Source organism: Triticum aestivum, chromosome 7B (assembly GCF_018294505.1).
Source record: "Triticum aestivum cultivar Chinese Spring chromosome 7B, IWGSC CS RefSeq v2.1, whole genome shotgun sequence".
Lineage (NCBI taxonomy): Eukaryota > Viridiplantae > Streptophyta > Magnoliopsida > Poales > Poaceae > Triticum > Triticum aestivum.
In genome coordinates, this window is record NC_057813.1 from 534,533,387 (window position 1) to 534,557,667 (window position 24,281).

The 24,281-nt window shown below is 42.2% G+C and overlaps 1 protein-coding gene across 1 annotated transcript; it reads right to left on the reverse strand.

Annotated features, from left to right (window-relative positions):
• Window positions 1-4,593: 4,593 nt before the first annotated feature.
• Window positions 4,594-24,056, reverse strand: LOC123159740 (diacylglycerol kinase 5-like). Its single transcript, XM_044577555.1, has 13 exons — window positions 23,852-24,056; window positions 22,681-22,897; window positions 22,493-22,615; window positions 22,273-22,401; window positions 21,812-21,897; window positions 21,495-21,618; window positions 6,649-6,697; window positions 6,331-6,413; window positions 6,134-6,201; window positions 5,801-5,878; window positions 5,490-5,574; window positions 5,288-5,404; window positions 4,594-5,125 (listed from the first exon to the last, which is right to left on the reverse strand). Exons 2-13 carry the CDS (start codon window positions 22,894-22,896, stop codon window positions 4,793-4,795), a joined length of 1,491 nt encoding a protein of 496 aa, XP_044433490.1. The 5' UTR covers window position 22,897; window positions 23,852-24,056; the 3' UTR covers window positions 4,594-4,792.
• Window positions 24,057-24,281: the final 225 nt, after the last annotated feature.

The following is a 24,281-nucleotide window of genomic DNA, read 5'->3' on the forward strand; positions in this document are numbered from 1 at the left end:
GAGGCCGGGGGCGAGGGCGGCGGCGGCGGCGGCGGCGCCGAGGCGACGGGGGCGTCGCTAGAGCCAGCGCACGCGGGAGCCATCGAATTGAATCTTTTCCCGAAACTCTTGAATAACATTCGTTGAGCTTAATCAAATATCAAGGTTTCATGTTTGGACGGCAAAGCGAGGCAAAGGATTTTAAGGCTCTATGACAACAATGGGATTGCTCCTATTGTCCATAGGTTACAACTTACAACCATGGAAAAAGATGCAACCGGCGGGTGGCCTAATGATGATGGCGACACGGCGGCTGGCAGCGGTGAGGAGGCCATAGAGAAAAGCAGCAATGTGAACGGCCACCAGAGAAAGGGTATGAGGTGTGGTCGTAAGGGCTCACGTGTTGAAGTATGTCTTTGCCACATCGCCTTCGCCGCCACACACTGCGAATACGATGTTGGCTAGGATCAAGGAGAGAGTTGCACCACTGGCGAACATGCGGAGGTGAGCTGTTCATCGCCTGAATAAATGGCTACGTCGCCGATCAGTTACACTGTTAGGAGCCCATCTGTGGCCACGGAGTTGTGATGGTGCTCCTTGGATAGGTGGAGTTGAGCGTGTGAGCTTCTCCTTGATGTCATGCACCTCGGTCGGCTTGCCCAAGAGCTGCCCCGTGAATGTCATCGAGCATAGCCTCGCGGTGCAGTGGCATCTGAGGCGACGGGGTACGGTGTGGTGAAGGGAATCGGAAGGTATTAGACGGGTTCGCTATTTCTTAGAATAATGAGATGGGTTCGAGGGCGGAAAATCCTATATGACGCTCTCTATGCGAGTTGGCCAAACACACAGAGAGCACACCAAGCGATCTAAAATAGGCCGGCCCTTTTTGTTCATAAATTCAAAAAATGTTTGGAAATTTCAAGTTTTATTCAAAATTTAAAAAATGTTTGTGTTTTTTAAAAGTTTTTGGAATTTTTAAAAATGACATTTTTTTACATAATAATTTTTTTAAAATGTTCATGTTTTCAAATTTTTGTTCACAAACTAAAAAATGTACGGGAATATGAAAAAGTTCACATGTTTTTAAAATTATTCACTTTTAAAAAATGTTAAGAATTTAAAATGTTCTTGATTACAAATTTTGTCCACAAATTCAAAGAAGTGTTCCCGTTTTCAAACTTTTGTTCAGGAATTAAAAATGTTCCCATTTTTTTAAAACTTGTTCACAAATGCAAACAAGTTTCTGTAGTTCAAAGTTATGCACAACTGAAACATTGTTCACATTTTTTTAAACAAGTTTGTTAAAATTTGTTCGAAATTAAAAATAATTATTCTGAATTTCAAGAAGTCTTTTGAAAAAAGTCAAATAATATTTGATCTGCCCCTGCAGTTAATTCTTAAACTTTTGCGCGGCATAATAGTCACAAATATGCATAGGCTTCACTGACTTGTAATATGCCTCTGAAGGTGTTGGTTGCGAGTTAGATTCCTAATTATTGCACCAAAAATATTTATATTTTTTCATTGCTTGTGGGCTGGCCCAGACGGGGTCTCCCTCTCGCGAAACAAAGCATTTTTTTCCATCAAACGGAACTTTTCTTTGTCATTTACAGGTGACATCGGTGGGTAATATTTTATAACTTTGAGGGGAATTTACGTGACAGACGAACATAAATATTTGTTCATTTTTTAGTAGATACAGATATAGATATAGATATTGATAAAGATTTCAGGTGGGCTGGGTACGCCATGCGTCCGTGCGGTCGTTCAACTAATGTTTTTCTACCCGCCCCCCTCAAAAAAGAAAGCTAAAGTTTTTTTAAGGTGGGCTAGATACATACACGGTGCATCCGTGCGTTCAGCTAATGTGTTGCTTTGTTTGCATAATCTTGGAGTGTCCATTTTATAATTTCTTTATTTTTGCGGTGGTCCTTTTTATAATTTCAACAACTATTGTATGGTCCCTTATCTAGTTTTGCTTTGTATGCATAATCTTGGAGTGTTCTTTTTTTGATTTTGAATAAATGTAATCACCACCCCTGTTCATTTGCATCTTTATGGAGATTTTGTGCTTGGCATTGCTATTTTACTCTTTGTGCTTCATTTTTATCTGTTGGAGTAACAAAATTGGTGATATGCGGCTATAACTTCTTTGCGCTTCACTTATATTTGTTAGAAGTTAAAAGATTTGCGTGGCATTTGTTTCAATGATATATCTTGATGATATTATCTTTGTTTTAGCACTAGAAATTAAGTCTTGCATGCTTAGGATGGTAATTAAATTGATGGAAACACCGAAGGAGAGTCTATTTCAATAGTTGTGTTTTTTTGGCTTTGGTTTTAGGTCATTCTTATCACTAAGGATTTGTATGCAAAGTAGCTATTGCTACTTAAAGATAGGATAATGTACTCATTGTTTAAAATGAACCTTTTCCTTTCTTTCACCTAATAAAAAATTTGGGGATTCTAATTAGAAGCTGAAACTGATTAGTTTTATTTGCATGCAACCATTATAGACTAGCGTCATTGATGCGGCCGGGTGCGAACGATGCTCTTGAACCTACCAATCAAACCCCATGGGATACTTGGCTTGTTGTACTATGCTCTAGTAATGTCGTGAGCCACTACTTGGTTGATGAGTCCTTCATGATTAATGCGAGTCTTTGAGCTTTGTGCTTGAACTACATGAAACCTTTATTGCTAGCCTCTTTGGTAGTGAGCATTGCTCACTCTCACATTGAGGCATGGTGCATCATTCGCTAGTACATCCAAACCCTGTGGGGGGGGGGGGGATTCCACTTGTTCTCCTACACATAGACTCAATCATGTCCTCAATACAGCCACCATACTTAATTAACTACTCATGGTATTTTCATAGTCATTCAGAGTAAATTGCCATGCACTACCATTTATGTTACATGATAGAGATATGTTGTCATTATCATATGCTTTGCATGATCATTATAGCTGGCACTGTGTTTTTATGACTTTTCCATTTTTCATTATAGACATTGTTAGGCTAGATCATTGCTATCCAAGTACACTGCCAGAGGCATCATATAGAGAGATTCTTTCATGTTCATAGCAAGAGCAATGTTTCCATTTAGATAAAGTTGAGGAATGATCATTATTGGAAGGTGTTGCTTCTACCTTAAAAAACAAGAGATCCAAAAAAATTAGGAAAATAGTCCAAATAATAATAAAAGATGTGTCAAGGAAGCACCAAAAAGTGTGTGTGAGAGAAGGAGCAACACCAGTGGACGCGGTGTTTCTACACCTGAGCTCATATGCTCCTGACGTGAACAGTAAAATGAATAAAATAGAAAAAGGTTTCAAAAAATTCTGAATTTTTTTGTGGCATATTTTAAGAAATGTTTGTTGTGCATGCAAAATTTCTTCACAAAATGAAATTGGTGGGAGGCATGGTAAAAAAACAAAATTGATGCTTTGATTTTTTTTACTTTCAAACGCATTTTGGAGCTCTGATTTTTTTTGCCACAACTTCCACCAATGAGATTTTGTGATGAAATTTTGCATGCACAACACATATTTCTTAAAGTATGCCACAAAAAATTTTAGAATTTTTTGAAATGTTTTTCTATTTTATTTATTTTACTGTTCACATCAGGAGCATATGAGCTCGGGTGTAGAAATGTACTTTCGCAACACCAGTATCCTTTTTAGAGTATACATGTAAAGTGCTTCAAAGTAACATTAAGTGCTCATACTAGAAAATTTCATGAGTGCTTCAAAGTAACACCACTTCATTGCGTTTCATTATCGAGAGTACATGATTTCATACATATTACTGGGGAACTTCACATTACAGAACTTGACTTGTATATTCCAATGATGAGCCTCCTCAAATGAGCTCTAGATCTACATGAGCAGGCAAGTTAGATGCACCCCCATTAGTCCATAGGAGAGCTTTCATTCGTATTTAGCTTCATGTGCATCCTAACTGTATGGCAACAACTACTTCTTGCACAATATGGATCATAAGGTCTTTCTCTTGTCCTAATGTTCAGCTGCATTGTTGCAAGACTTTTTAGGTTCAAAATATTCTGAAATAATACATATTTATACAAGGATGTAATGTGATGTGTATAAAATATCAGGATGAAACACCTTGAATTGCGAGCTGCACAAAAAGAATCATGGACTTTGAGGATGACTAAAAAGCTTTAGATATTTTTTGTACCTCTCATTTTAAGATATTTTGACCTGAAAATTTATACACATGTACATTATGCCTCTAGGTATATGTGTAATTTTTTCAGAAAAACTAAAAGTTTTAATTTTGAAGCTATCAAATTAAGGCCTCCATGGAACTAGGCCTCCATTTGGCAGTTTCAATGTGCTATTCACTATAAAAATACATGATGTTTATACAACTCACAAAGAAAATACTTCATTATGAAAATTTACACCCATAAAGTATACATCTACAAGTACTTGCGTGTTTATTTTCAAAAAAAAATGGAACTTCAAAATATTTTTGAAAATACCGGGCTCCATGGAGCCAAGAGCCAAAAAGCCTCACTCCAACATCTGCCCTCTAAATTAATAACGAGGCAACGGACCTATAGAAAAAGAGTACAGTTTTGTAAGGAATAAGTTGCACATTTCTATCAAGATTCTGAATCTATACAAAGTTGCATTAATAAATAAAAATAGCTCCCGCGCTTGGTTCACTAAACTCCAGCTATACAGGGTTTTGCATGAAGCTATTTGCATATAGTGATATCACTTTACTGGACAAATATTGTGAACCGACAAGATATGATGTTTGTCATAAGAATGGATATGCAGCTCAGCTGAGATGAGCAATGTCAATCTCATCAGGGAGCTTGAAGGTTTCCGCGGCCCCAAACTTCCTCCTGCCATCCTCCCACTCGTCCTCGTCATCCACGTCGTTCTTGTGTTCGTTACTGTGGTCGTTGTGGCCGTGTGCCGACAACGGGTCACTGAAGCTCATTGACTTGCAGGGCTCGTTTGCTAGCATGGTCACCTGGCCTTGGTGTGAGATCTCGACGACAATAGTGTCATCGTCCTTTGGGAGGGGCTGCTTCCAAGGTTCCCCATCGACCCTCATGAAGGTGTGGTCCACCACGCCTTTGTGGAACTCGAAGCGGATCCTGTGAGCCTGGTTTTGCAAGATGCCAGCATGAGATTGCAGGGTGGGAAAAAGAGAGTTTTGATGCAGGAAGTTGCAAAAACACATTAATGCACTGTAGCAAGCAATCTTGTCCAATATTCAGTTGTGAGATGCCAACAGGACGGGAGGGACGAAAGAAACACTTCATACCTGTGCAAGGCGATGGCCGTGCCCATTAGGAGCCAACAGAACCAGCCCGTGCCAAGCATCACGGAACCCGACAACCTCAATAAGGCCATCATCGACGTAAGGCAGTGTGAACTCCGTCTGCACATTGCCACGGAAAACATGTGAATCATATCAACATGCAGCTCAAACAAAAATTGATGGGGCATGGCGCATGGGAACTCACATTTATTCTCCTTGCGCCAGGATCGCCCCATGGATTCAAACCTCCGGAAAAACTAGGTAGGTTCACACAGACGATTGATCGAATGCTGCAAGAGATAAAGTAGCACAGATTACAACTCCATCTACTACCCAAGAATGTTACAGAAATGATGTCATGATATAAGTAGACCACAAAGAGTATGTTGTAAGACAGAACAGAAGAACAGAGTGACCAAAAAATTCCATCATATTTGTAAGCATGTATGCTTAAATTACAGTATACAAGAATAGAATAAAATGCACTGTAGTGAACTGGAAGACATCAAAGTTCACCTGTGATGAATTTGTAGTTCTTCCCAGTGGCCACCAGGCTTTTTCATGACCTTCACCTTTGCAAAGTGAGGAATATTCCTGGAACAAAGCATTCCAGCTTATCAACAAAGGAGATGAAGATACCAACTTCACAAATATGTAATGTATAACCTTTTGTAACCTAAAATAGTCAAGAAATAAGCTGAAGACTTGATCTGAATTACAAATAAATAAATTAGCCTTGAAATGTGGCTTGTAAAGTACACTCCCCTTGCACTTTATTGGCAGGGCTCTTGGAGTTCTCTGTTCTGTTTTTCATATAAAATTAGGGGTTGGATCCAATCAACAAACTACCTCGAAGACGGATGACTTAGAGAAGCGCAAAACCATCCTTGTTTAAGTCCAAGCTTAGCATATTGTCCCTGTATGGATGATTGCATTAACAATTCACAAGGCTCGGCATAACTTGAAAAGCACTATCTGGTCATTTGTCTAATCGACAACACGGGATGGTAAGGAGATTGTCTCCTGAAGAATACAAAAAAAGAAACCTGATTTGTCAGCTGATTTTTGAATTTATCTGGATTTCTCTTCCTTTCAGTATGAAATGCATAAGATATTTCTGCATCCATCCCTGCAACATGCAAAAACATGATCATCATGTCTGACAACCCAGGTTTTTCACAGCAATATATGCTTGAGGGTTCATGAAAGGAACTTGAGATTTTTAATCTGCTATGGAATTAAACAGTTAGACACTGTAGGGTACATACATAAAGTTCATTCATAAACAGTTAAACAGGTAGAAAGCGTACGGTACGTGGTTCATGTTGGCAATAAATTAGGTAGATACATAGAGAAACCCTTACCCATACTAAAGTAATTCCAAAATCCTCCGCGGAATGTGTGGTAACCTTCCTGGAGAAACAAGGAAAAACAAAAATGGAAACTTTGAATTAGATTTGGTAAGCAGTTGTCTTACTTTGATGGAACGTATTTATCAAGAAACATAATACCATAAGAAATACTTGCACAAAGATATATTTTTTCTCGACATGCGTGTTGGGATCCTCCTTATGTGAGATGTGAGGAGATGACCATTTGAAGACTCTAGTCAGTCCAAAGTTTTGCAAGAGCCCACTACCAATTAGTGTTGTGACCTAAGGACATTTTTAGACTTTGAACAAGGGGAAAGCAGGATGTCTAGCCTCCCATACAGAAGCCACCAACACAAGCAACAAATTTCAGGTTAGCCCCCATTGGAGAAGAGAAGAGAAAGCCAAGAGATAAAGGAAGGAGAGGAAGATTAAAGAAATAAGCTTGCCATCGAGCAAAGGTATCTCATCCCCAAAGGTTTATATTCTTCAAGCTGTCGTTCCAATATGTTGGTTAGATTCTTCCAATCCCTAGCTCTTGCAGCCACAAATCTTATTGTCATCCAGGATAGAGAAATCTCGAGAGAGCCTAGAAGATTAGGGTGGCTTCGGCTCGTGATTTTTACCCCAACTTGGGGTTTTCTGTGTAAATATCTGGTGTCTCGGTGTGTTGATATTGCTATTGCAGTTCAGAGGTTCTCTTGACTTGGACAATGATTATTTCTTGTGTGGGTTGCTTCCTCCATATAGGTTGTTGCATATGTTTCCTTCCGTGCTGAGCAACGACCCTTGAGTTAGTACATTAAGTGGTGCAGAGATTATTTTGTTTCCACTGCAGTTTTAAACCATAAGTATGCTAATTCACAACAAAGTGCTATCAGAGATACGTTTCCTGATGGATTATGGATGGGCTTAGGCCCATATAAGACAATAATCCCTAGTTAATCTCTAAGGCCCATGCATGTGTACGGCAAGTGGTGGGAAGTGTGGGAAGTTTAGTCCCATACTGCTACAGTAAGAAGAGTGAGACCTCTTTATAAGGGCTGCTCTACCACTTGCTATTAGGAGCTTGGGAATAGGAGCTGTACACTCGCGCTCCTCCTCCTCCTCCGCCCGCCTCGTCACGACGCGCGCCGCGGGTTGCGGGAATGAGCCGAGCCGAAGCTTATTTTTGCCGCTCAGGAATGGATAATTAATTGTTAATTAATTAACGAGCCGCTTACGAAAGTGCCACTGTCCGAGATGTTGGACCGTGGGCTGTTCGCGGACTCGGTCGTGGGCCTGGCCCAGGCCCATCTACCCGACGGCCTATATAAGAAGGTGCTGGCCAGTGAAGTGAACCCTAACTCAGTTCACTCACTCCCTCTCGTACAACCCTAGCCGTCATCTACTGTTCCTCTCGCTGTGCTGCTTCCGGTGATCCCATCCCGACGACCGCGTGCACGGTTGGTCGGGAGAGCAGGTGCCTTCGGAACCCTGTCGTTCGAGATCTTGCCTGAGAGAACGGCAATAAGGTTTTTGGGGAGCGTCTCGACGCGACTGCTCCCGACCCGTTCATGTCTTCATCCGCCTCTGCTTCCACTACTTCCTCTACATCGACTCCATGGCTGACGACGAAGTCGCCAAGAAGAAGGCCTTGGCTGATGCCGAGGCTGCTGCTACCGCCGCCGCGTTGGCCTGGCCAACCGAAGGGTATGACTCGTTCATCCCCTATTTGCTCGTTCATGTGCTAGCCGTATATATGCTGTTCATAGATGTTTCGGTTCTATGTACTGTACGTGCTCACATGCTTAGGTATCGGTATGAGATGCATACCGTATTTGCCATGCTTATTGTTTACTCGTGGATTAGATTAGTCGGAAAAGTGCTAATATTTCCAACAATCCAAAAACCTTATTTTAGGCACTTTTCGACTCATGGCTTCGCCGCCACTCTGAAACCGGAAACGTTTACTGGAACGCATTTTAAGCGTTGGCAGACGAGGACTACCTTGTGGCTCACAGCAATGAGCGTGTTCTGGGTTGGCGGTGTGTCTCCCACGGTAACGATTGCTCCTGAACAAGAGAATGTGTTTAGGGAGGCAACCACCATCTTTGTTGGAGCCATTCTTACTGTGATCGGAGACAAGCTAGTCGACGCATATCTCCATATGCGCGTTGCCAAGAATTTGTGGGATGCGCTCGAAGCTAAGTTTGACGCAACCAATGCTGGAAGCGAGTTGTATGCTATGGAGCAGTTCCATGATTACAAAATGGTTGATAACCGTTCTGTATTGGACCAGGCCCATGAGATACAATGCATCGCTAAGGAGCTGGAGCTCCTGAAGTGTGAGTTACCGGACAAGTTTGTCGCGGGTTGCATTATTGCAAAACTCCCTCCTAGATGGAGGAACTTTGCTACTTCTCTCAAGCACTTGAGACGTGAATTCTCTGTTGAGGATGTCATTGGTCATCTGAGTGTTGAGCAGAACTCGAGAGCAAAGGACTCACACGTGAAAGGGGCAGAGGGTTCTTCTAGCACCAATGTGGTGCAGAAGAACTCCCACAAGTTCAAGGGAAAGAACTCTGTCTAGCAGAATACTACCTTCAAGAAGAAGGGTAAGAAGAAAGATAAGAAGAAAGATGGCTGCTTCACTTGTGGTTCAGAGGAACATTGGGCAAACAAGTGCCCAAACAAGTATAAGAAGCCAGGACAGGACGCAAAGTCTGTCAATGTGACTCTGAGCAACAATGATGCGGCATCAGGGTATGGTAATTTGTTTACCGTACTTTCAGTTTGTCAGTCCACCAATTGGTGGGTTGACACTGGGGCCGATATTCATGTGTGTGCTGATGTGTCTTTGTTTTCTTCTTACCAGGTCACACGAGATTGTTCCGTCCTGATGGGGAACGGCTCGCATGCTTCTGTTCATGGTGTTGGCACGGTAGATCTGAAGTTTACTTCGGGAAAGATCGTGCAACTGAAGAACATGCAGCATGTCCCCGCTATCAAGAAGAATCTCGTTAGTGGCTCCCTTCTATGTAAAGAAGGGTTTAAGTTAGTATTTGAGTCTAACAAAGTAGTCGTATCTCGGTATGGACTATTTGTTGGAAAAGGATATGATTGTGGTGGTTTGTTCCGCCTTTCCCTGGAGGATTTCTGTAATAAAGTTGTGAATCAAATTCATTCTAATGTGAACGAATGTGAGGTTTGGCATTCACGTCTTTGTCACATAAATTTCGGTTGTATGACGCGGCTAGCTAAGATGAATCTAATCCCAAGTTTCACTTTAGCCAAAGGCTCTAAGTGCCATGCGTGTGTGCAAGCAAAGCAACCTCGTAAGCCTCACAAGCCTGCGAAGGAGAGACACCTGGCACCACTAGAGCTCATACATTCAGATCTCTGTGAGATGAATGGTGTGTTGACTAAAGGTGGAAAGAAATACTTCATGACTTTGATTGATGATCCCACTAGGTTCTGTTATGTGTATTTGTTAAATACAAAGGATGAGGCTCTACACTACTTTAAAATCTATAAGGCTGAAGTTGAGAACCAACTTGAGAAGAAAATAAAACGAGTCCGGTTTGATCGTGGTGGAGAGTACTTTTCTAGTGAGTTTGATTTATTCTGTGCGGAACATGGTATTATTCATGAGAGGACGCCTCCCTATTCAGCCCAGTCAAACGGGGTTGCCGAACGAAAAAACCGTACTCTAACAGATTTGGCTAACGCCATGTTAGATACATCGGGTTTATCCAAGGCATGGTGGGGGGAGGCTGTATTGACATCATGTCATGTCCTGAATAAAGTTCCCGCGAAGGATAATGAGACTACTCCCTATGAGCAATGGAAAAAGAAAAGAACTACACTCTCTTACTTGCGCACTTGGAGCTGTTTGGCGAAAGTCAATGTGCCGATCCCCAAAAAGCGTAAGCTTGGACCAAAGACCGTGGACTGCGTTAATTTGGGCTACGCTAAGAATAACGTTGGCTATAGATTTCTAGTAGTGAAATCTGAGGTACCTGACCAGAAGGTCGGTACAATTATAGAGTCTAAGGATGCTACATTCTTTGAGGATATTTTCCCCATGAGAGATATGCAAAGCGGTTCTAGACTGGAATCTGATGAGACTCCTGAACCTGCCATTCCGATGGAATATTATGAACACAAAAGTGATGAAAGTTCATCAGAGGATGACGAGGAAGCTCCTGTTAGGAGCAAGAGACAAAGGACTGCAAAGTCTTTTGGTGATGATTTCCTCGTGTACCTCGTGGATGATGACACTCCCAGTTCCATTTCAGAAGCTTATGCATCTTAGGATGCTGACTACTGGAAGACCGCGGTCCGTAGCGAGATGGATTCCATCATGGCTAATGGGACATGGGAGATCACTGATCATCCTTATGGTTGCCAACCATTGGGATGTAAGTGGGTGTTCAAGAGGAAACTTAGGCCCGATGGTACTGTTGAGAAGTACAAAGCTAGGCTTGTGTCCAAGGGTTATACCCAAAAGGAAGAAGAGGATTTCTTCGATACTTACTCACCTGTAGCTAGGCTGACAACCATTCGAGTGTTACTCGCTTTGGCTGCCTCGCATGGTCTTCTCATTCATCAGATGGACGTTAAGACGGCTTTCCTTAACGGAGAGCTAGACGAGGAAATTTACATGCAACAGCCAGATGGCTTTGTGGTAAATGGTCAGGAAAGAAAGGTGTGTAAGTTAGTGAAATCTTTGTATGGCCTGATACAAGCGCCTAAGCAATGGCATGAGAAGTTTAATACAACTTTGACATCTGCTTGCTTTGTTGTCAACGAAGCTGACAAATGTGTATACTATCGCTATGGTGGGGGCGAAGGAGTTATATTGTGTCTGTATGTTGATGACATATTGATATTTGGGACCCACCTCAAAGTAATTGAGGAGGTCAAGGCTTTTCTATCTCATAACTTTGAGATGAAAGACCTGGGTATGGCTGATGTTATCTTGAACATCAAGCTACTGAGAAATACCGAGGGTGGAATTACACTTTTGCAATCCCACTATGTTGAGAAGATTTTGAGCCGTTTTGGATATACGGACTGCAAACCTTCTGCAACACCATATGATCCTAGCGTGCGGATTCGAAAGTTCGAAGGCACGGCTATAGATCAATTGAGATATTCTCAAGTGGTTGGTTCACTGATGTACCTAGCATGTGCTACTCGTCCTGACATCTCATTTGCTGTGTGCAAACTGAGCCGGTTTGTTTCCAATCCGGGAGATGTGCATTGGCATATTGTTGAGCGAGTGATGTGTTACTTGCAAGGTACTACGAACTATGGGATTCACTATTCTGGGTACCCGACGGTACTTGAGGGGTATAGTGATTCAAATTGGGTATCTGATGCTGATGAGATGAAAGCCACAAGTGGACATGTCTTCACACTTGGTGGTGGTGCTGTTTCCTGGAAGTCTTGCAAGCAGACGATCTTAACCAGATCGACTATGGAAGCAGAACTCACAGCATTAGACACATCATGCGTCGAAGCAGAATGGCTTCGAGAGCTTTTGATGGATTTGCCGATGGTTGACAAACCAGTGTCGGTTGTCCTTATGAACTGTGACAATCAAACGGTGATTGCCAAGGCTAAGAGTTCAGAGGACAACATGAAATCCACAAAGCACATAAGAAGAAGATTGAAATCTGTCAGAAAATCAAGAAACTCCGGAGTAATAGCGTTGGATTATATCCAAACGGCTAAGAATCTGGCAAACCCTTTTGCGAAAGGGCTATCACGGATTGTGATAGAAAATGCATCGAGGGAGATGGGTATGAGATCCACGTAAGTTGCCATGGGGGTAACCCAACCTATGTGATCGGATATCCCGTGAATTAGGACCTGGGAAAACAATCCAGCGGTCAATTGGAGGAGAGTATCCTTAATTAACCCACTCCGTTGGAGATGCAATAATACTCTCAATTCTGTAAGGCAGGCTGACTTTGCGTTCCAAAGCTTATGTAAGCAAGATGTTAACCTACAGAGCATTCTTTGGAGGAACACACCTATGTGAGCCCGACTACTGGTCACAGTCTATGAGATTGGGTGATCTCTAGGAAGCTCATGAGAAGGTATGGAGTATGACTAATAAGCTCCACCCGTGGGGTTTAGCCTTCGGCAGCCACGTATCAGCGACAATAGGCGAAACTTCTACACGCCAAACTGACAATTCAAGGCATAGTCCATTGTTCAGTTGTGAAGAAGTCTAATCCTATTGCTCTAGGTGGAAGTTCAACTTAACAGTCTCCACTGAAAATTCTGGTATATCAAACATTGTTTGGAACAGTTGACAAACTTATGTGCCTCGAGATCTGGTGGGGGATTGATGGATTATGGATGGGCTTAGGCCCATATAAGACAATAATCCCTAGTTAATCTCTAAGGCCCATGCATGTGTACGACAAGTGGTGGGAAGTGTGGGAAGTTTAGTCCCATACTGCTACAGTAAGAAGAGTGAGACCTCTTTATAAGGGCTGCTCTACCACTTGCTATTGGGAGCTTGGGAATAGGAGCTGTACACGCGCGCTCCTCCTCCTCCGCCGCCCGCCTCGCCTCGCCTCGTCATGACGCGCGCGCGTGCACGCGCGCACGCGCCGCGGGTTGCGGGAATGAGCCGAGCCGAAGCTTATTTTTGCCGCTCAGGAATGGTTAATTAATTGTTAATTAATTAATGAGTCGCTTACGAAAATGCCACTGTCCGAGATGTTGGACCGTGGGCTGTTCGCGGACTCGGTCGTGGGCCTGGCCCAGGCCCATCTACCTGACGGCCTATATAAGAAGGCGTTGGCCAGTGAAGTGAACCCTAACTCAGTTCACTCACTCCCTCTCGTACAACCCTAGCCGTCATCTACTGTTCCTCTCGCTGTGCTGCTTCTAGCGATCTCATCCCGACGACCGCGTGCACGGTTGGTCGGGAGAACAGGTGTCTCCGGAACCCTGTCGTTTAAAATCCTGCCCGGGAGAACGGCAATAAGGTTTTTGGGGAGCGTCTCGACGCGACTGCTCCCGATCCGTCCCTGTCTTCATCCGCCTCTGCTTCCACTACTTCCTCTACATCGACTCCATGGCTGACGACGAAGTCGCCAAGAAGAAGGCCTTGGCTGATGCCGAGGCTGCTGCTACCGCCGCCGCGTTGGCCTGGCCAACCGGAGGGTATGACTCGTTCATCCCCTATTTGCTCGTTCATGTGCTAGCCATATATATGTTGTTCATAGATGTTTCGGTTCTATGTACTGTACGTGCTCACATGCTTAGGTGTCGGTATGAGATGCATACCGTATTTACATGCTTACTGTTTACTCGTGGATTAGATTAGTCGGAAAAGTGCTAATATTTCCAACATTTCCCAGGAGGTTTGCTTATCCCGGTTGCTTGGTTGTTGTTGGAGTTGCTGCTCACAATGTCCATGGAAGCCCATGATGTAAGACATCCTTTGCTGGAAGCCCATGATGTAAGACATTCTTTGCTGGAAGGATTTATATGAGCCAGTTGTGAAAGATAATATACCTACCAGTGTCATGGAAGAAGAATGGAGAGTGTTGAACCGATAAGTGGTACATATGATTCGTTTGTACATCAATCGTAATATATTCCACCATGTTGTAAATCAAACAAATAGGTATGAGATGTGGCAGAAGTTGGAATACATGTATGAGAAGAAGAATCCATGGCGGCCTCGGTAGTCAAAATACTTGCAAAGATTGAGTGCCGAGATGGCAGCAATGTGATTGAGCACTTGAATGTCTTCCAATGCCATATAAATCAACTCTCGACCATGAAGATCAACTTTGAGGACGAGGCGCAATCATTATTGTTGTTGAGTTCCATGCCTGATAGTTGGAACACCCTCATCATGTCACTTGGCAATTCAGCTCCGGATGGTAAGCTGGTATTGGAAATGGTGAAGAATAGTATGTTGAATGAAGAAGACAAAAAGAAGGAAAAGGGTGAGAATGACGCCTCTTCTGCTGATGCGTATTTGGCTAAAACCCATGGGAATAAGGAAAACCGTGAACGCAGTCATGCACGATTTCAGCAAGGCATGGGTTAATCCAGGGAGATCAAAGTCAAGATACAGAAAAGAGTTTACTTCCTTTCATTGGGGTAATCTGGGAACACAAGAGTGGTTGCAAGAAATACAAAAAAGAGCTTGCAGAGGGTAAACATGCAAACAAAATCAAGCAAAAAGCTAAGAATAACTCGACCATGATTGCACAAGATAAGGACTATTTAGTTATTGAAGATGAAGAATTTCATAATGTTGTCCGTGATGATGCAATGAGTTGTGGATTCAGGTGCGGCCTTTCACATTACATCACACAAAGAGTAATTCAAATCCTACACTAGTGGCATTACTAGCCAAGTGAGGATGGGAAATAGTGGTTCGTCCACCATTCGTCAACACAGGTTGCAGGTTGGTGCTCGATGACATGAGACATGTTCCGGATATAAAGTAGAATCTATTATCTGTGGGCAAGTTTGATTGTATCAACATAGGGTTGTTGGAGACATGCCCTAAAGGCAATCTAATGATGATTATTTACTTATGTATTCATGAGTTATTTGTATTTTCCTTGAACAACATCACTGATATGTATCAATAAATATGTGACTTGTTTGTGAGACTATATATTATATGATGTTTTTTTAATGGTCCATATTCGATAAGGTTATGCGGACACACACCCTTTGACTAGTATACGATTCGGTTGATGACTATGTTTCACAAGTCATGGGCATAGAGATGCCAACCCGATAGTATGGACTCGGGGATGAAGATCACCGAGCGGACAAACCCACTATGAGACGCAATGAGACCCACTATGAGACGCAATGAGATCAGGGGCGGAGCCAGGAATTAGACATAGGGGGGCGAGTCGGAAATTTAAATTTTCACAGCCCGTGACGAGTTATAAATGACTTCCTTAAACAATTATTTTTACAAATAGAATCTAAAGCTTAGCTCGTAAATATTGTATCGAAGATATATCAAACATACAACTAATAACTTTAATTATAAAATAGAAGGATATCAATAAGCAGCAATGTTTATTGGGTTTTTAAAGAAACTTCTAATCGGTAAAAATTAACATATCGTCTTACATGCTTGACTAATAGGCTGCTAGGTAGTAATCCATAAAACAGACTGAACCAGGTACTAGTATAGTGTACGCCAGCGTACCTTTCAAGCCTTAGATCATGCTTGTATACTCGATGGAATCAATGACATGGCTAGATGGCTGAATCAACAGAGCAGTTAATTACATGGAAGCAACTTGCGTCTTTGCCTTAGTAGTCTCCTAGCGTCGGCGGCACCGGCGAACGGGAGCAGCGCCTGGCTGTTGGCGAGCGGGATTGGGGGTGCAGCGAGCCATTGAGCGGCGGCAAGAAACCCTAGCGATTAGCGAATTGGGAGATAGATTTTGGATCAGATAAACACACAGACTTAAAGAAATATCAAACTTGTAGGCCTCCTGCCTCTAAACTGATGGTTAGAATGGGTGGATGGGCTACTATTTGGGCTTTAGTTTGCATGGCCATACATTAGCATAATTTGACTTGAGGACCTCACATGTTCTCAGGATGAGGATCGACTCACTTAGGGTCTATCAAACGCTACTCCGCAACTAAGTAGTTATAAAGGTAGCTTTTGGGTGAGTCGTGAGATATGCAACGAGACATGGTTGACCAAGATGGGATTTACCCCTCCGATACGGAGAGATATTCTCCGGGGCCTCTCAATTGATCAGATTCGGAAAGCATGGCCATGTGACTTGGGTTAAGTGTTAACCCGGTTCAGGAATCTGTATCACGGTTTCGAGGAGAGGTCGAGCTACCACAATGGTGACAAGTACTCGCCTTGAGCTCTGCTCAACAACATATATTGTGAGGCAAAAGGAATGTTGCATATGACATATTGTCGAGGTTCATGAACCAACTTTATGCACACATGGGAGTTGGCATGTTCTGCTAGGAGCCACTACCAACTATCGACTCGGGTGGTGTCCATGTGTAGGTGAACCTATAGGGCCGCACACTTAAGGAGCGGGAGCCATTCAGATTGGATCTGAGTGGAAATTGGGTGTGGACTCCTAGTGAGCTTCAAGTGTTCAGCCCACGTCGGGATCTATATAAAGGGGAGTGGGCACACCTTTTAGGGTTGATCTTTTTTCTCCCACCACAGCCACCGCTGCCGCCACTTCCCACGCCCATATGTCACATGACCGGACCGAGCAGTAGCCGCCCGATGCTACTCCTCGTATGTGTGGATACCTTGGAGGCATCACATATGTGGTGCTTGGACAAACCGTTCACGGGAACTGCAAGGAGTTATTCAAGGGATCCGGGAGGAACTATTCATGATAGATCGGCTACACGAGGAGGTGACTAGATTGATCAGACACACGCACCACCAATTGTACTTTCGCTACCATGACTATGTGTCTAATAGTAAAACCTGGTCCCTGATCTATCCCCGGCACTATGATCTTGGTTGCGCGGTAGAATTTTTTATTTTGTGCTAGCATAGCGTTCCGCGTGCCTCAACAAGGGTTACATTTCGTAAACTCCCACCAAACTATGCGGATAATGCTCTTGATATTATGCACACTCATGTTTGCTCTATGACTGAAATAATCCCTTCATGGAGCATTATAATTTGTGACTTCCATTGATGACCATTCCAGAAAAGTTTTTGTATATGTGATGGAAAACAAGCAGCATTTGCTCGAAGCCTTCAAGGTGCTCCATGTGAAAGTTAAAAGAAGTGTGTGAGATAATACAATGGTGGTGAATGTGAAGGTCCTTTTGAGAGGTATCGCAGAAAGTATGGCATCAGGCTAGAGAAGAGTAGTATGGCATCAGGCTAGAGAAGAGTTCACCAAAGACACCTTAGCTCAATGGACTTGCAGAGATAATGAACAGGTCAATCAAAGAGATGGTCACAACAATACTCTCTCATGCTAATTTACGTAATCCATTCAGGTTGAAGCATTAATGAACAATGTGTATGTTTTATCTATCTCCCTCACTTCATGTTGCACGTGATATTACTCAGAGAGTTTGGTCAGGGAAAGAGGTGCCATACAAGAACTTGAAGGTTTTTGGCTGCAGTGCATGTTCAAATGGACGAGGGGTCGAAGGTTGATAGCAAGACAAAGCAGTGCATCTAACTCAGCCGACCAAATGAAGAGTTTGGTCATAGATTGTGTGATCCAACCAATAGGAAGATTGTGAGAAGCCAAATGTGTTGTTTGTCAAAGATGAAACAATTGAAAATATTAGGAAACTCGAGAAGCCTTATAATGATGATGCCAATGATGGTCCACCTGATTCAACACAGGTGCAACAACAAAGAAGCAGAAGAGGTATATTACCTTCCATCAAGTATCCACCACATCAATATGTGTTGAGTGATGCACGTGAGTCCTCATGCTATGAGAAGGCAATGCCTGGTGAGTATAAGAATGAATAGTTGGAAGCCATGAAGGATGATATGAAATCCCTGTATGAGAATGGCACCTTTGAGTTGGTGAGTTTGCCGAAGGGAAAGACACCTCACATCCAAGGTACAAGGCTAGATTGATCCTGAAAGGTTTTAAACAGAAAAAGGGTATTGATTACGATGCTCCGGTGGTCACCACAGATAGGAAATTGAGCAACTTGATGTGAAGAAAGCATTCCTACATGATGATCTAGAGGAGGAGATATATATGGAGAACCTAAAGGAATTCATGGTTTTAGGCAAGGAGCACTTAGTTTGCAAATTGAAAATAGTTTGTATGGTTTGAAGCAAGCTCCTCGGCAGTGGTACAAGAAGTTTGATTCTATTATGACTGGGCTTGGTTACATAAAGCACAACCTGATCATTGTGTCCTTATGAAGAGGTATGCCGAGGGTGATTTCATTATTCTCTTGCTTTATTTTGATGGTATGTTGATTGTTTGGAATGGTACAAAGATGATTGCTCTCCTCAAGAAGTCATTGAGTAAATCATTTGTCATGAAGGATTTGGGACCAACTAAGCAAATGCTTGACATGAAAATCTCCCGTGATAGATCAAACAAGTTGTTTTGGCTCCCACTGGAAAGATACATTGAGAAGGTACTTAAAATTTTCAACAAGGATGCAACATCTTCTAACTCTCTGTTTGAAGGTCATCACCAACTGGCTGCTAAACAATGTCTTACAAGGAAGAAGGAGAAAGAAGAAATAAGTTTAGTACCATACCAATGTGTTTTGGGCAGTTTGATGTATGCCATGGTGTGGTGTGCACTAGGCCTGATATCGCCTATGCATTTGGAGTTGTCAATCGGTTCATGAAAAATTCAGGCGAATCCTGTTGGAATGCAATGAAATGTTCTAGGTATCTCAAGTGAACTTCAAAATCATGTTTATGATTTGAAAGTGGTGATCATGTATTGCATTGCTATACACATGCAGATTATGATGGTGACATTGACCATAGGAAGTCAACCTCACGATACCTGATGACTTATGCAGGGGGCAGTGTCATGAAAATCAAGATTGCAAAAATGTGTTTTGACGTCGACCGTAGAAGTTGAGTACATAGTTTTGGCTGATGCATGCAAGGAAATGTTGTGGATAAAGAACTTTTTGCGGGAGATAAGCATGAAGCAAGAGAAGTATGATGTGTTTGCAACAGTCAAAGTATTATTCACCTTGCCAAGAATTCAAGCTATCACATTGTATAATTGGATTTGAGATATCATGAGTTCCAAGTTGCTACAACTTGAAAGATCCTTACCGATAAGAATGGTTCGGATATGATGACTAGGATATTGCCAAGTGAGAAGCTACAAGCATGTTGCAAGATAAAGGGCATGACGAGCCCACCTCATGGGTCAGAGGGGGGATTTGTTGACATGTCCTCATGTGGGTTGTGAGGAGATGAACCTTTGAAGCCTTTAGGTAGGCCAAAGTTGTGCAAGTGCCCACTACCGACTATGGTTAATGACCTAAAGACATTTGACTTTACACAAGGGAAAGGGGCCTCCCATCCAACAACCAATAACAAGTGACAAATTTCACGTTAGCCTCCATTGGAGAAGAGAAGAGAAAATCAACAGATAAAGGGAAGGAGAGGAAAATTGAAGGAAAAAACTTGCCATCGAGCGAAGGGGTCTCACTCTAAAGTTTTGAAGTTCAGATCCACCACCTTGTCTCCTTCAAGCTGCGGTTCCACCATGTTCAGTGAGATTGTTCCAACAACTAGCTCTTGCAACCACAAATCTTGTTGTCATCCAAGATATAGAAATCTTGATGTATGAGAGTCTATAGTGCTACCTAGAGAAGAACTTGTTATATCTCATCTATGATAATAAAGAAAGAAGATTTGGATGGCTTCGTACTATAGTTTATTATGTGTGAGCACCTGTACTACAATCGGCAACCACTCCTGGAGGTGCCATTGAAGGTCGAGAAGCTATTCAGCATCTCCACGGAGAAGACTCAAACGTTATTTCTTCCCATGAGTAGACTGGGCCTTGGGCCTTTTTCTTACTTTACTATGGTCGTGGGTCAGTTCCAAAAAGAATAAGATGGTGGTGGGTCATTCCTCAAAAAAAAGATGGTGATGGGTCAGGCTGGGGCAGATGGCACACTAGTTCAGTAAAGCCATTCCTTTCTAGAAGATGGAATTAGGTATCAATTGATCCTTCCCTTTAAAAAATGCTATCAATTGATCATTGTCTAAAAAACTATTAATTGATCCTAAAAATCGATACTAGGGAATAGCGAACAGGGACGACACTCTCGGTACTCTTGTCCTCCCTACTTTGAATCAATATTTATTCATATATATTTTTCAAATTGATTCCATGTTATAAATTGTCGGCTCACTGTTGTATTAACATTATTTAGTGATGCATATTTTATATATTAAATTTTGACCTTCATATGTTCATATAGGCCCATTCTATTTCTTATCTTGCTGATTATGCATTTTAATTCATAGAAATTTCTTTGCTATCGGTTTTACCATACCAAACTGCAACATCGCAAGTGTAATTTGGCTCATAAGATGGTAGCCGCAATTTGGCTTGATATCATGTGCTACCTCTAGCGGCAAACGCTTGATCTTCTATGACCAATGTTTTGATCTCTCGTGCGTCTTGGATGATGATGCCCCCATCATCGCCTCCGCGTGGCCACATCGAGAGGCCGAGTCGCCAGGAGGAAACTACACCTCGCTCACCAATCACTGTGACCGCTAGAATTTAGATCAAGTATGTCTCTTGATAACATTTATAAATTACTTAACATGGATATTGTTTTCGATGCATTTTAAATGTTTACTGATAACATTGTATATAGGCATATATTGATTATTTTGATGTTTATATTAAAGGGCCCCTGTTCTAGTTTGGCTCCGGGCACCCAAAATCTCAGGACCGGGCCTGGGTTTATACCCCAACTTGGGTGTTTTCCACGTAAAAATTTGGTGTCTTGGTGTGTCTATATTGCTACTACAGTTCAGATATAGAGATTCTCTTGCAGTGAAGAGATGTTGTCTCGGTGTGTTGATATTGCTCCTACAGTTCGGAGATTCTCTTGCAGTGAAGAGATGTTGTCTCGGGATGTTGTGTGGGTTGTTCCCTTCATATATGGTATTGCATATGTTTCCTTCCGTGTTGGGCAACGATCCTTGAATTACATGAAGTGATGGTGAGATAACTTTATTTTCACTGTGGTTTTAGACCAAAAGTGTGCTAAATCACAAGAATGTGCATAAATCTTGTGACATAATTACTTGACCCACGCCCAAACGTGTGACGTCATTACTTGCATAAATACATGCTTACCACATCGTGGGAATCACCACTTGACACACGGTGGAACGCATGAAGTGAATGAGGCAACTCTAAGGGAGCAATTGGTTCACACGGACCTTCTTTTGGAGCTCGCATCCTCAAAATTAGATGCCAGCTGAAACATTAAAGTGGGCTTCAGATTAGTACCTTGCGCATGCATGAAATACACATATGAAGCATGAGGAGATAAAATTAGCACTGAAGCATATACATTGTTGTTAATGTTGACAAGGTAACCATTTTTTAAATCTTTCGAGCAAGCCTTACATGCATCAAATAATTTGAATAAGAAAATATTAAGGCGGCACCTATCAATTTTAATCTCTTTTGCATGCTTCACAAGCCCAAGGAATAATTTTACAGCCTCTTGGTCTGTAGAAGGATTCTTCTTTCCCTGCGATGTAGAATTCAGGATGAATAATAATACTTCCCTACATATAGGAAGTGTGAAAGAAAGAGCTAAATTTGTCAGCCAATAGCATTGGCATCCAAGCTGCAAGAAACCAACAGACATTAAAGAACTTCTACATGTACCGCAGTTTAAAGTTTAAACCAAATAAAACATTAAAACATAACGGCTTCACGCCATGCACAGTACTAGTTCATGCATTGGCACAGACTTCAGCTGAATCACCACTTCTCTGCTACCTTTAACCATGGAGAATAAAGAAACATGATTTGGCTTTTAATGGTTGGAGCAAACTTGAGGCATAAAAAATGAATGAAATTTGTTTTACACGCATACTGTACACACTAGTTGATCACCTACCCATCCAAATGAAAATGGAAGGTTGTTTCCAGTTCCCAGAGGTACGGTGGCAATTGGAGGTGGGTGGGAAAGCTTAAGATCACTGACGACCCCAAGCAACCAACTCGCTGTACCATCGCCACCTGCAACCTATCCAAATCTATTCAGTCAAGAGCATGAAATGGAAAGCCAAGAAAGGCATCATCTTCGCATAATATAACTTGAAGATGGTATCACTTACAATTAATCTCATAGTCCTCCAAATTTGAACGGCAAGAATGTCTCCTTCCATCTTGAGCCTTTCAACATTCACATATAAACGCTGCAAAACCTTATCCGGAGCCTCTTCTGAGAGATCAATAACCTGAAAAAGAACTCAGTGGCTCTGACAACAATTCCAAATTCAAAATCCAAAGACAGAATAAGTACCTGGGCTTCATTCAGAAGTTCACGGTATGTTTTGATCAAACTACTTCCAAGTTGACCGCCAGATTTAGAATTGATGAACACTAATACAGGACACTGTGGAGCATGATCAACAAGTACTTGTTGGGCATCTGGTCTCAAGACGTAATCTGGAATGCGGTACTCCTCCAAAGGCCCACATGGCTTCGGATCTCTAGGGGTTTCTATCTCCTCTTCCATCCTGCAGATTAGGTGCACACATTTTAATGATTTAGTTTAACTCAGCAAACTACAATGTCAATGTATAATGATATTTGTTGTATTTAGCATCACGCAAACAACAAATCAAACATATTGACGTCGAGAAGGGTAAATAAAACCCCAAGGGCATAATGAAAAGGGGAATTGAGTTAACCATGAAATAAAAACCTAGGTAAGGCCTTAAATTATCCACAATAATGAGATTTATGTTTTTTAGTTCCTCCAACAGAATAGGAAATTTCATATTATGTAAGAATTAGCAATCCACTAGATCTAATATTATGTAAGAATTAGCAATCCAGCAGATCTATATTCATATAAGAAACATGAGTGTGAGAGATCTGGAGCATTTTGGTCTTCCATCTTCCTAATCTTCAAGTATCATGTAAGATTATAATCCTAAATATCATATCCAATAATTAAAAAATCATAAGAGGGGGACGTTCCACCCTTTTTCTTAGGAAAAGTATAAATAATATGCAGCAAGATATGCAATAATCTTGTCACAACATTGCAAATGAAGATAAACCATCTAACATACAGATAACAATCGGTGCTTCAAAATGAAAATATGCAATTCTGATTGTTGCTAGAATATACTGTATTTAACGTTGGTTTTTGTACGATCGGTCCTAAATCAATAAAAATACAGCCTTAACCTGTGTATATGGAAGAAGCCAAAACTAGGTTGCAACTTGTTGGTTTACCTGATTAACATGTGTAATTAACGCGCTCGGACCTCAAGAACAAAAATAATAACCAATTTTTCTCAAGAGGACGGATGCATGCATGCATCACCGCGAAATCATTCACGAAACGGCTATACAGAAGGTATTCTGATCACCAAGGTGCTCGCTAAACAGGGAATTCTCGAATCATGATGTCTAGATAAGAGTAATTTAGCGCGCACCGCGTCCGCCGTTTGATTGCGTACCTGAGATCCCGAGGTGCGCCGTGTACGGACTCCGCGCGGCCGAGATCTAGGGCGTGTGTGGTTGATCCGATGCTCCGATTTGGAGGGGAATGAATTGGAGCAGGACGAGTGGTATGGTGGGGGAGCGATGAAGAGGGAGGATCGGAGGCGCTCCCGTTCTGGATTCACCCGCTCTTTCTCAATCGTTTTGGGCCAGCATGTGCACTGTTTCCTTGCTCCAAAAATACACAAAGGAAATATGTCCAGTCAAAATATAAATAAAGCCAAACCAAATATAGGGTGATTCCTAGCACACCTAACAAAGAATACAATGCAACATGACACACAAGGGAAAAAAAGAAATGCATATATGTGGATGCCAGTGAGGGGTCGGCGCACCAGGCCAACGCGGAGCATGCCAGACATGGCCACGACCCGACCCTCTTGGTCG